The 12,429-nt window shown below is 39.3% G+C and overlaps 4 protein-coding genes across 7 annotated transcripts; 1 reads left to right on the top strand and 3 right to left on the bottom strand.

Annotated features, from left to right (window-relative positions):
• Window positions 1-18: 18 nt before the first annotated feature.
• Window positions 19-2,216, bottom strand: LOC135802956 (kynurenine aminotransferase-like). Of its 2 annotated transcripts, none has more exons than XM_065316590.1 (8): window positions 1,995-2,216; window positions 1,717-1,883; window positions 1,512-1,662; window positions 1,219-1,455; window positions 916-1,162; window positions 499-858; window positions 278-438; window positions 19-221 (listed from the first exon to the last, which is right to left on the bottom strand). In XM_065316590.1, the coding sequence occupies exons 2-8, from the start codon at window positions 1,881-1,883 to the stop codon at window positions 165-167; spliced, it is 1,380 nt and encodes a 459-aa protein (XP_065172662.1). In that variant the 5' UTR covers window positions 1,995-2,216; the 3' UTR covers window positions 19-164. The 2 variants fall into 2 exon arrangements, with proteins under 2 accessions (XP_065172662.1, XP_065172663.1); XM_065316591.1 differs by lacking the exon at window positions 1,995-2,216 and adding an exon at window positions 1,924-1,961 and having other exon boundaries at window positions 1,717-1,860.
• A 1,437-nt stretch (window positions 2,217-3,653) lies between these two features.
• Window positions 3,654-6,343, bottom strand: LOC135802954 (raf homolog serine/threonine-protein kinase Raf-like). Its single transcript, XM_065316587.1, has 2 exons — window positions 5,433-6,343; window positions 3,654-5,379 (listed from the first exon to the last, which is right to left on the bottom strand). The coding sequence occupies exons 1-2, from the start codon at window positions 6,105-6,107 to the stop codon at window positions 3,931-3,933; spliced, it is 2,124 nt and encodes a 707-aa protein (XP_065172659.1). The 5' UTR covers window positions 6,108-6,343; the 3' UTR covers window positions 3,654-3,930.
• Window positions 6,344-7,224: 881 nt separating this feature from the next.
• Window positions 7,225-10,369, top strand: LOC135802955 (uncharacterized). The gene is made up of 5 exons (XM_065316588.1): window positions 7,225-7,693; window positions 7,755-9,256; window positions 9,318-9,585; window positions 9,644-9,894; window positions 9,948-10,369. The coding sequence occupies exons 2-5, from the start codon at window positions 8,708-8,710 to the stop codon at window positions 10,269-10,271; spliced, it is 1,392 nt and encodes a 463-aa protein (XP_065172660.1). The 5' UTR covers window positions 7,225-7,693; window positions 7,755-8,707; the 3' UTR covers window positions 10,272-10,369.
• LOC135802958 (transmembrane protein 230-like) lies at window positions 10,302-12,094 on the bottom strand. 3 transcript variants are annotated; one of them, XM_065316593.1, is made up of 3 exons: window positions 11,955-12,069; window positions 11,831-11,889; window positions 10,302-10,833 (listed from the first exon to the last, which is right to left on the bottom strand). In XM_065316593.1, the coding sequence occupies exons 2-3, from the start codon at window positions 11,865-11,867 to the stop codon at window positions 10,469-10,471; spliced, it is 402 nt and encodes a 133-aa protein (XP_065172665.1). In that variant the 5' UTR covers window positions 11,868-11,889; window positions 11,955-12,069; the 3' UTR covers window positions 10,302-10,468. The 3 variants fall into 3 exon arrangements, with proteins under 3 accessions (XP_065172665.1, XP_065172666.1, XP_065172667.1); XM_065316594.1 differs by lacking the exon at window positions 11,831-11,889 and having other exon boundaries at window positions 11,955-12,094; XM_065316595.1 differs by lacking the exons at window positions 11,831-11,889; window positions 11,955-12,069 and adding an exon at window positions 10,921-11,386.
• Window positions 12,095-12,429: the final 335 nt, after the last annotated feature.

Here is a 12,429-nt window from a genome sequence, read left to right as displayed (position 1 = left end):
CATAACACATCTACTATCTTATCTAAAGTTCAAGCATTTGGTCATGCTTTTATTCTGTTTTCATGTCTACAAACATTTAATCACAGCTATTAAAGTTTCCTAAGGTATTATAAAGTAACAAAAATATCTTTATGTTGTAGATAGTATAGGTACCCTTTTCGAATTTATGATTGTTTCATTTTCTTTAAAATTTCAGCTGCTTGCTTGAGTTTTTTATCCTCCTATAACAAAAAATATATATTTTTAAATGAAATGGATTTAGAGCAACGATACGCACCTTTATGAAACAATAACGAATGTATTTCTCTGCCAATTCTTTATGTGCGCTATAAAAAGCTGTCGGGGGTATTCCCAACAACCCCACATTTTTCGCCATCCATTTCGCCATGCGGTAATCCTTGAATTTGTCTTTTTCCGTCGACAAATCCATTTGGCTTTCTAAAATTAATCAAAATCATTAATTTTCATGAAAATAATCTTAAAGTAAGTAGTTTTTACCTATAGGAGACCAATCAGCAAGAATAAAATAGCCTCCTTCTGGACACACTGGTTTCATACCACTTTCCGCTAGGAATTTGCACATAAAATCGCGTTTGGGTGTCAATTCATCCACAATTGTGTAGAAGAAACAATTCTCAGGATCATTATCCATCCGATCAATTTCCTTTTCAAAACCTAACGCAATGGCCTCTTGAATTGGCGTGGAATGTACGTACACCACATTTTGATGCACAACCCGCATGTTTTCTAGAATATTAGACGGCCCATATGCCCATCCGGTTTTCCAGCCTGTCACGCTGAAAGTTTTACCTGCTGAACCAATTGTAATAGTTCTTTCCCACATGTCCGGCAGTGTGGCTAAAACATTTTCAACTTTATAGCCAACAATAACAATAAAATAACATTGTTTCTAACCCATTCTAATGTGGCATTTTGGTTTATAAACCATCCACTCATAAACTTCATCAGATATACAAATAACATTCCACTTTTTGCATAAATTCGCAATCATCTCCAATTCCTCATAGCTGAACACCTTTCCAAATGGATTATTTGGTGTATTCACAATTATCAGCTTAGTTTTATCATTAAACAGACCTTCCAACTCATCTGGGTCCAAACAAAAGTCAGATGATGTAATCATACCTTCTGGTTCAGATAGCTACAAAATGTTCATTGATAATAAACTTTAAACAATAAAAAAGATTAATTTTATACCATTCTAAGTGGAATAAATCTTGGAATGCCACCAGCTGCTCGAACCATTGGTTCATAGCAATCAAAAAAGGGTTCAATGATAATAACTTCATCACCTTTACTCACATGACCATTGATAGCTGTAAACAGAGCCTCATAGGCACCAATTGTGATCAGAACATTGGTGAGTGGATCCAATTCTCTGTTGAGCAACTTGGAGTATAGTTTTGCTAAGGCATTGACTAACCTTGGATGCCCCTGATGAACAATACATTAATAGTAAGTAAAAGTGAGTTAATTGTTTATAAACATACATATCCTCTGGTATATTGATTCAACAAGTGATTATCACTGCAAGCCACTGACTGCAAGGCTTCTGTGACATATTTTGGTGGTGGATAATCTGGAAATCCTTGGCCCAGGTTCAATGCCTTGGTCTTGGCTGCCACCTCAATGAACTCAACCCTTGAAAACACCTGTTATGACCTGCTATATATTACAAATCTCTACAATATTTACCACACACTCTTTTCGCCTTTGCCATATCGTTTTGGCAGCTGGAATTTCTCTTCCATGGCACAGGCAGCTTCAGCGGCACAGGCGTCAGACATGGCACGTTTTCCTCCTCGTCGTATAGCAGCGGATGTTAGTTTTAATATGGAACTGATTAAACGCGTAGAAAGCATCTAATTTAAAATATAATGGTTATTAGTTTCTCTGGCTTACATCACTCTCACGCTGGCAGCGCATGCAGTTGACAATAAAGTTAGGGCTGGAAGGGGTACTTTAGTACTTACCGTAATTTTGTATTCGTTTATTGAAGATAAAAGAGATAAAAGTATTTAGAACGTCACTGTCCTACTATCTATATCTACGTCTAGAACTAAAATTTAATTTATTATGCTGTGATGATGTAGATGACCTCGATGTTATTTGAAAATATATAGACTGGAATTTTGCGATTTTGACGAAAAACGTGATATTCAAAAAGATGACAACTAGAATTTAAACAAAATGTTGGAATAATAAACGTTACGTAACTATGGCAACAAGATTCCTGTAATTTTTAAACTTTGTTTTTAACAAAAGTATGAAAATGTTAGATGGATATTTGTGTTTACTATAGGCAATCATACGAACATTTTCGTGTTCATATCAACGTATGAACTGAAATGATCTAATGCTTCAGTGGCTGCATCGAGGAAATAATTAGCCCTAAATGCACCCCCAAATGATGAACAGCTTTCTCATTTGTCCTATTTGTGATCCTTCTTCCTGTTCACGCACGCGTGAATCAGGCAACCAGTGAAATCGCGCGCATTATCTATCACTATCTGTACCTTATTTTGAAAAATGATTGTCAAACATTCTGTATTGCGCCCAAAGTACAAATAGTGAATGCCTGTACTTCTGCACCTGTTGCACGCAGAGTTTTACAGTGTAAAGAAAAGTTTACATCATTTAACAATTTAACAAATGTGTCAATTGATTTCGTTTGTTAAAGAACTAAAATCCTGCATTTTCAAACAAGAAAAAAGAAGATTTTAAACTCCAGTTAAAGTTTCTCGCTAAAATGAATCAACAAAACGTTTGTTTCCATACGTGCGACTGCCTGTATTCAAGCGTACCCTTCATTTTCCTTCCACTAAAAAATAATGTGCAAATGGTAATTGATACGGGTGCAACTAAGTGCTTCATAAACCATAAAACAGTGAAAGAACAATTTGATGAAGAACTAGCGTTCGAACTTGAAGACTTTGTAGTGATAACGCCACATGGTGAATCCAAACATAATCAAAAGTTGAATGTGCGTTTAAATTGTTTCGAAAATATATTTCACAGTTTTTTACGTGTTTGACATATCAACGGAATTTGCTGGTGTGATTGGAATTGATTTACTGCGGCGGCTGAATGCAAAAATTGACTTGGCTAATGAAGTATTAATCACAGATAAAGGAAATCAAAGAATATATTTTAAAGACTCTGAAACACTGATCTAGATGTTGATTTAGAGCCAAAAAATCATATATATGATCGCTGCCATTGTCCAACGATTTTTCAAGATGTCCAAAGATAATTGTAATGTTAATATGATCAATAAAATACTAATATGTATGTACAAGTAAAAAAAATATCGCGTTGATATTTGAATGCTGTAATAATCACTCTTGAAATCAGATCGCTCGACAGTTTTGCGCACAAATGCGTTTCAACACACGCAGAATTTGACATTTTCACAGAAGTACAAACTGCATGGCCGCGACAAGGTGGTAATTATTCAATTAGGTCAATTTACATCCGACACCGCATATTAACGCAAAACAAAACAGCACACATGCACAAATGCATTAATTTATTAACAAAGCAACCGAATCGATTCGCAATTTCGCGAGTTTCACACAATCGAAGGAAAACCGAGCGAAATCTTGCGGAGAAGGAATAATGAAAGTAAAATCTTCCAGTATATGTATATTACTTTACATGACAATCATTTACGCGCCAGAAAATCATCAAGCTTGATCATCTCTTCCAAGGCATAAATATTCACACTCAATCACAATTATGACCAAACAAAACCGATAATAACGTGCTTAATACAAAAATGTAGCGTAGAATTATCATCATCATCATCGAAAGCAAGTGTATCGTTTCGTTTGACTTTCGTTTCCGTTCGAATGTAATCATAAATTAAAATAAATAACGTTCGAAATCCTGCTTGGAGTGTGGCAATCGTTAAAATAATATCCGATACTCGACGAATATCGGCATAGACCGTACGGAATCGCACTTTATTTGTTTGTTTCGATTCGTTTCAACGACGAGAACGTTCGTTTGCCTGCTTAAATGGTCGTGCCGGGCGAATAAAAAGAGGAAATTGTTGGCCGGCCCGAAATTGACTGGGGTTTTGGGGCTGGCGCACGCATAGTAGAACTCGTCCGACTGCAGCTGCGTGCGATTGAGATTCGGCTCGGACGTGGACCGATGGATCTTCGGCAGGCAGCGCAGCTGCTCCTCCAGCGAGGCGCGTATCTCACTGAATTGCGGCCGTTCGTCGCGCACAAACCGAATACATCTCTCTAACAGTAAGCGCAGTCCTTTCGTCGCATCCTTACGCAACTTTTTCAAATCCGGCGAGACATAACCGCGACCAACCATGTACAGAATCTGATCCTTGTTGTTGATGTGTCCATAGGGCAGTTGCATAGCGAGCATTTCGAACAGCACAATGCCGAAAGCGTAAACGTCCGACTGAAAACTATACGGATTGTCTTCCTGCATCCGAATTACTTCAGGCGCCATCCAAAGAATCGAACCTGTGGGTTGATGAAACTGTTGACTACCCGACCAACGCGTCTTCGCCGTCGCCAGTCCAAAATCACCGATTTTCACCGTCAGATCATCGTGCAGAAAGATATTATTCGATTTCAAATCGCGGTGAATGATGTTTTTCGCATGCAGGTAATCCATACCCTGCGCTGTCTGCCGGCTGATCTCAATGAGCGTCAACAGTTCAAACTTGGACTCGAAAATATGCAGATGCTTGTACAGACTGGAGCTGTCGCACCATTGTGTAACAATCGCTAAGGTCGGCTTGGAAACACAGCCCATAAAGAGTAGGATATTGACGTGCCGCGTCTTCCGCAGCACAGCCACCTCGTTTTTGAACGCTTGTAGCTGCGCAATCGTCGGGATTTTCACGCGGAGAGTTTTTACAGCCACCGGGCCATGCCAGCGCGCTTTGTAGACAGTACCAAAACTACCAGAACCCACACGTCCGCCGACGATTATCTCATCGGCGGGTATCTCCCAGTCTTCGATGCTCTCACGTGGCGCAAGTAGAGGTTTGCTCTCGTCCGCTGAACGCGCACGTGGCCTACGCGGCAGCACCGAGCTCGTTGGCGATGGTTGTGTGCTTATAAATAACTGTGCATGCTCATCGTCGGGCAAACCACCGCGATTCAGTGATAGTGAACGTGGACAATCATCTCCGGAGGTTTTTACGCTATTTATACACACATTGGGCGCCGAATTCGAACGATCTTGATGTCCTAGTGTTCCTGTTCTACACGCGGTTGGATGTCCGCCTAACTCGAGGCCTGCTTGGCCCGGATGTAAGATTCCCGCTGATGTTTCAGCAGGGCGCGCTAGTAGTGCTCTGTAGTAGTCATCAGCTCGCCTCACCTGCAAAGTAATACATTAAATATGTGGTGAAATGTTTTGTTTTAGTCACTTACATGATGGCACAATGAAGGAACACCATTGGCACATCTCTGATGAAATTTGTAGCCACACGTACGACATTGGAACCCTTGAAACAACAGCCGCTTGCAGGACTCGCAGAATACCAGCGAGAAAAACGTTTTCCGCACGAAATTATGCGAAATACTAATCGGTATCGGAAACTTGTCCAATATTTTCACCGTGATTTCATCACACTCGATCGTGCTGATGTCTACATCCCAGTTGATGATCTCCTCGGTGTCGCCCGCATACACGCATACGCACATCTCGTAGTAGAGATTGCGTAGTTTCATGGCTTTGGCGAGCGCCTCCCGGAGCGTCTGGCCCTCGCGCACCGGCACGCTGCTGCGCTGTTGATTGGGCAGGTGCGCTCGCAGGAACTTAGGCCTGGTGAGCGTGTCGGTGTGTCCTCCGCGCCGTTGCGGTGCCGCCGGCTGCTGCTCCTCGTCGGCGCCGTTGACGCGCTCCAGCAGTGTCTGTTTCTGCGCCTCCAGCTCGTGCAGCTTCATGGTGAGGTCGTCGTACTCTTTGAGGTACATCGCCGGCGGCTGCTGGAAGTCGACGAAGCGCGCGTTCAGGTCGTCGACGTTGCGCCGCGTCAGATTGATGACGCTCTCGATGTTGCGCAGCTCCTGGTGGATGTCCATCTCGTCGCTCTCCGTGGACATTATCGTGCGAGGGCCGCCGACCACCGGGCGCGCGTCGGGGTATAAAAAAACGGGGGGCAGCAGCAGCACGGCCGTTATTTGTATGCACTCATCATTCCCGCGGTCGGCGCGGCTTGCATTGCACTTTCGCGTGTGTGCACATATCTTGTGTCTATCACGGCCTATCACTTCTATCACTTCTATCGCCAACTACCATCTGTCAAGTCGTTTAGCGATTGTTTCGTTCACTCCGTACACTCGCTAGTCGACAGTTGTTTCTTTTTTACAACTCATTTGCACAGGCGCATTGCGCTAGGCAACCAAATATGCACCCAGCATCCAAAATAAATACAAAATAGATTATTAAATTATATTCAAATATTAATTAAAACCAGATGATTTTGTATATTAATCTATATGGAATCATTTAATTTTTCAGTTTTTGTTTTGTTTAATTCTTGTCTATTTGTAATTTATTACCATACGTTTATTGGACATCTGGTCTTCAACGTGCTTTCCAAAGCTTTAAATTTGTAACCGCTTCGAATTTCCCTGGCCAACTAAAATGTTTACAGCATCACAGTGCCATAAAAAAACATGAAGATTGTATTCGTATTGTATTGTTGAGAGTAGCATGGCAGTGCTTCGTAATCTCACCACTTCCTGAAAGACGGCAGTTTCTGCTGACTTAACAGCGCCCACATACAGACGAAAAGTTTAAGTTCTCATACATGCCCGGTGCGTTCTTTGGTTCTAACCTACAACATTGTTTTAAAAATGTTGTTTCTTGGTTGTCCAACAAACAAATCGTGAGCTATGTCAACTTGAAGTGCATATATCATTTGTTCACAATTATCACATAATTTTGAAATAATTAAACCGATGAACGGTAATACAACGTAGGTAATTGTAATTACCTATGTTTTTAGCTCCTCGTAAACTTGACTCTAGAGGAAATGGATAAAAGTTTCCTCAAAGCAAACGTAGTTTAAAACGCACTGGCAGTGACAGTGGAATATCCAATGATTCCATGGATTCACAAGCCAAACTGGTAACTGGTAAGTTTAAAATAAATAACAAATCATTTGTTTCATTACAATGTAATCTTACAATTTTAAGCAGCCCCAGGGACCAAAAGGGTGTGTAAACCCTTCACATTTAAAATTACAGTTACAGAGGACAAAACTAGAATTGTAAATGGCAAAGAACTGATTGTTCCACAAGCCTCACCATGTGTGAATGAAAATGAAGATCTATCAGTTGATTCAGATCAAGTTATGACAAATAATCATGAAGATTATGACTATCTTGATGATGTATCAGATCACTCACTGGATAGTATTTTAAATACACCATGTTTTTCACCAAATCCGGAGAGTGTTGCTAGTTTTGATGATACTGTGGATGATTTTTGTAGCTATTGGGAAAGGGATGAAATTGACATATGTGTAATAACTTCCATGAATAAGTGTTTTGAAGGAGCTGTCTTGCATAAAGAGTACATTACTAAAATGTATTTGCCCGGATATTCACCCATTCAAAAGATGCCAGATATTCCATATGTGCCTAAACCCCCTAGATGATGATCTCATATCTCTACATCCAAAGTAAGTAATTTTATTAGTTGTTTTTTTTTTATCAATGTTTCTGACAATTCACTTGTTATAGTGAGTCTTTTGGGCTAGACTCCAATAAAAACTTGAAGGTCACACCGCTAAAGAAAAAAGTCCGTCTCAGTAATCATTTGCAATTGTTACCTACGCAAAATTCGCATGAAAATCAAGTAAATACTCAAAAACCGATATCGACTCGGATTAATACTAATACCAACTCCACTGTGAATAAATCGGCAGCTATCTCAAAAGTCATTCCTACAGCTCAGACGAATCACGATAAAGTTGCCATGAAAACTTGCAATGAAACCAAAGAAAATAATCTCCAGCTATCGAGATTGCCTGATACATCTCAGCACTTCACTCAGCCTGTAGAAATACCTCAAAATATACCTTCACTACTTGATATTACGTTTAAAGCTCCCAGCTTAAAAGAGCGGAAACTAAAACTATTGAATTTACCACTTCGTATTTGCCGTGACTTTGAACGTTGCGGAAATATGAATAGTTGTACTTTTATCCATCAACTTAATTCGAATATGTTCCACGGCTCGTACGCGGCGCAACAACAACTGTGGAAAATCATGAAGTGTAAATTTTATCCAGGCAAACTAAATGTTATCAAAGCAGTACTGGAACAGTTTCCTGCAGCGTTGGCAAGTGCCGGAAATCGCGATGTGTTGATGTTATTGATTCAGGATGCTCTGACTTTTGAAGGTCTTGTTTTTGAGCGAGAAAAAATCGTTAAGGAAATCATCAATGCATTGCTGCAAGTGAAAGTGGGCGATGAATATTTAAACTACGAGACCGTTATTGATGAGATCCTCAAGTACAATAACTGCTTTCAGAAGGAACAAGGACGTCAAGCAAAGACTCTTTGTGATATAATATTAAGTATAACAGTGGAACGTGAGAATTTTTACAGTATTGGCCACTTTTAGAGAAGATGTTCGGGTTTTCGAAGGAAAACTTGATTTTGAAGTGGTTAATAAAATCATCAGTGCTTGCATGAATGATGACGTCTCATACGAGTTGGTTGACAATGTGTACAAGAAACTGTTGAAAACTGACTTGGTTGATCAGGAGCAGTTACCCGCATCGCTTTTGTTAATGTTCGTTGAGACGATGCGTGTGAAAGCCGAGGAAAAAATCGCCAAAGCGGAATCACCTGTAAAACAAGTAAATATCAATGAAATGATGTTAAGAGACCTATTTACGCAATGCACCAATGCTGAAGAACTCAGTAATTTCTTACATGATCACTGCAGAGATGAAGATTTCCAGGCGATGAGTATTCGAACAGTTGACGATATTTTGAAGAAAGAATTATCAATGAAAAACAATATAAACGTACATATGATGTTTTTTAAAGATTCTGTGTGTAATAGTATGCTTGGTGAAGTCAGTGTTGAGCTGCGCCGGCTTTTGATGGTGCTTGCTCTTCACTTGGTGACTTTCATGAGACAACATCAATATAATAACGATTTTTCCTATGGAATTTCTGCTGATTTGTTAGGTCTTTTCGAGGAGCACTTTGAAGAATTGCATTGCACTCAGGTGAGTTGTAGAAATATATGTAATTTTATTGCAACTTATGCAACTTGTGTTCTTGGTACAGGTTTACTTTCCTGACTACGAGGACGATTGTCTAAGGAGTGTTTTGATATTTTCCCGACTCATTCACGGCAAAAATTTTCCTCTGGCTTTACGATGGATAAAAACGAAAGGATTTGTTATTCCCAGCGAGGACATGAAGTTAGCGTTCAGTTGGTTCTTCACCAACTTGCGGCAACTTTTTAATGGAATGTACGCATCGGGAAATTTCGATGAATGCAAAAATCTAATTGTTTTATTGATGAATCATGGTTTTGACGTGGAGGGTCAAAGTAAGTGCCTTTTCTATAGTTTTTATTTACTTTATTTTACTTGTGTGATTTATATTAGAGGTAAAACACAACTGGAGTATGTTCGATTATTATCGGACTTTTATCAAGCAGAAAATCTTGCCATGGCGGAACAACGAAAGAGATCTGATTGCCGACGCGCATGAATCTATATTTAAATTTTATAAGCATATTGAGTTGAGCGACTTGAGAAATATATTAGTATTGTTGTATCTGAAAGAGAATTGGAGTCTGCTGCCCAAATCGGCGGAAATTCTCCACTTTTGTCAGGATTTTTACAAACAAAATGAGGTAAGAAGCACAATTTATACCTAAGCGTCAATACATGTGTTAAATGTTTGTAGGAAACTATTTTTTACAATGCGCATTTGTCAATAACTGAAATTCAGCTGGTTACGCACATTTTCTTCTATAAAATGCTCAGGCGTAATCAATGTGCTATGCCCATAACAGCAGAGTACGGAGAGTTGCCAAACGGGGATGTTCCCAACGTGCCATTTGTGAAAACCAGCGGGGTGTGGGACACTGAAAGATCGCTGGCGAAGCGCGTTAACTACGCACTGATCAAATTCACACCGGGTTCAATCTCGAAATTCAACGGCACTTTTCAGGTTGATTATGTGAAACACTTACTGGAACAGATTCGTCGACGTGTGCACCCTCTCTGAGGCACAAATAATGCTAAAGAATTTCACATATTGTTCATTTTAAGTTTAAGTTATCTTATATTTGATATGAAATATATTTTGCGTTACATTTTTATAAATTCTAACAAATTCATAGCTTAAAAAACAAGACAAATGCTAGAAAATCGTGCAGTAAGGCATTCTCTTGGTGAATATTTGCTAGTTTTAAATTGGTTTCATTAATCGAATTCAGGAATGTCATCGAATGAATACCCCGGCACTTCCTTGTATGCATAGTAAGCGATTCTCACGTGATAAGCACCGGGAATAAACATCAACACGCCAAGAATGATTATTGGCCACATGCGGTCTGAATACTTTACGTCAATGTGTCCACTGACGACGAGACTCCCGACAACCAGGAGGGTTGTTCCGACTATCATGAGAACACCCGCAAACACAATCGCTTTCCATGGCACTTTGTCGGGGGGTTGAAGGAACTGCGCGTCGACGAAGCCGCTGTCCGTGCCAGCTAGCTGTGTGTAGTCGACATTGTCGTATTCTTTGGCACGGCGACGAGACATCTTGATGTCGTCCAAATATTCTAAAATTTACAGACAGTTACAGACAATCCCTTGTGTGCTAATCTACACTACCTGACTAGAATATGATATGTAATGCGAAAATTTACCTTTCATATCAGATTTACATTACATTCAGGAATTAAATTAAGTATCACAAATCAGTTTTCTTTGTATTAATAAATTAAACTTTATAACAGCATTCACAATGTATAAACAGATGTATGGGAAGATAGTATGTATGTGTTACAGCTGTGAAAATGGGCTGTTTATACACGCGGACCAAGCAAATCGATATTTTACTTCGGAAAAGAAACACTTTGCAAGTGTCGCGAAGCAAACAAACAAATTGCGCCTCGGGACGTTTTCACGAATCAGTTTTGCCGTTGCAGAGTTTGCGGGGAGAGGATTTTACTGCATATTTATGAAATTTACGAGTCTAATTCAAAATAGCTGGTTTATTCGCCGATTTTATTGAATTCATTTGAGAAAACAACATTTCAAGCAGGTTATGTAAAGTTTACTGAGTTCTTACACCGTCAATTTGTAATTTGTTGTTAGGGAAGGATTTGATATCCAAAACAAAGCAAAACTAAACTTTCAAATTTAGTATTCTGATGCATAAGTTCAATATCTAGTGCAGTTTATGTTTTTGCTGCGGATTTATTCATAGTTTTTGAATAGAATGCATATGTCTATTTCCTTTAAAGGCGTTTGAGGATTTTATTTAAGTTTGAAAGTTTTAAAAGCAAATTTCTTAAAACTAAAATGTAGCTCCTAATGAAGGCTTCAGACCTTTTATTCTTAAAGGTTTTCTATCTCAGACCAATGTATTGCAGGAAGCATACATTTATAAATTGAAAAGCTCAAAAAGGACTCGTATTTTGCTTTTTTATTTTGACAGGACCAAATTTGATATTTAAAATTCATTATCCTGTAGTTCCGAGTTTCTCAAGAATATATACTTTGTAATTTTGTTAATTTGTAAGCACTATTAACACTGCAACTTCTTCAATTCACCTTTAAAACATGCAAACATGCATAGTTCAGAAGACATATTCTACTCAACTACTGAAAGTCTAAAACAGAAAATAATAATAAATTTACAATGAGAATGCAGCAAAATGTTATAAACGGTTCTTACCTTTAATATTCACTAATATAGTCATACTTCTTCAGTTAGCACGTGTATTACACATACTATTATAAACCGTTTGCACTTTCAACTTTACTTTTCAACGCTCGCGCTCATTTAACGTCTCACTTACCCGTAGTATTCGCGCGGAGGGGGCGATCGCGCTAAATGGCAAAAGCGAAAGGTGATGCAAAAGGGGTTGCGGCGACGATGAAATCGATCGCACTTTATCCTTCTGCAAAACGTCGTACTTCCTGCCAACCCACAGGGCCACACTAGTTTTGTTCCAGGAATACGACAGGCAGGTTTGGCTGCCGCGGCACGACTGTGCATTCTGTCCTATGTTTTGGGAACGGTTAGTAGGGAGGAAGAGTAAAAGAGTGCGATCATTAAAAATGCACGTTGGCGGAATGTGAAATGCCACCTGGTCGCGATGAGCCACAATCGATGGAGTAAACAAATCATTTGTATTGTTTAACAATAA

The sequence above is a fragment of the Atheta coriaria genome, unplaced genomic scaffold (genome assembly GCF_025399875.1).
Source record: "Atheta coriaria isolate IRGN ID8LTWV9N9 unplaced genomic scaffold, Caltech_Dcor_3.1 contig_49_pilon, whole genome shotgun sequence".
Taxonomy (NCBI): domain Eukaryota; kingdom Metazoa; phylum Arthropoda; class Insecta; order Coleoptera; family Staphylinidae; genus Dalotia; species Dalotia coriaria.
The sequence above is the reverse complement of the archived record's forward strand: the minus strand, read 5'-3'. Positions and strand labels throughout refer to the sequence as shown.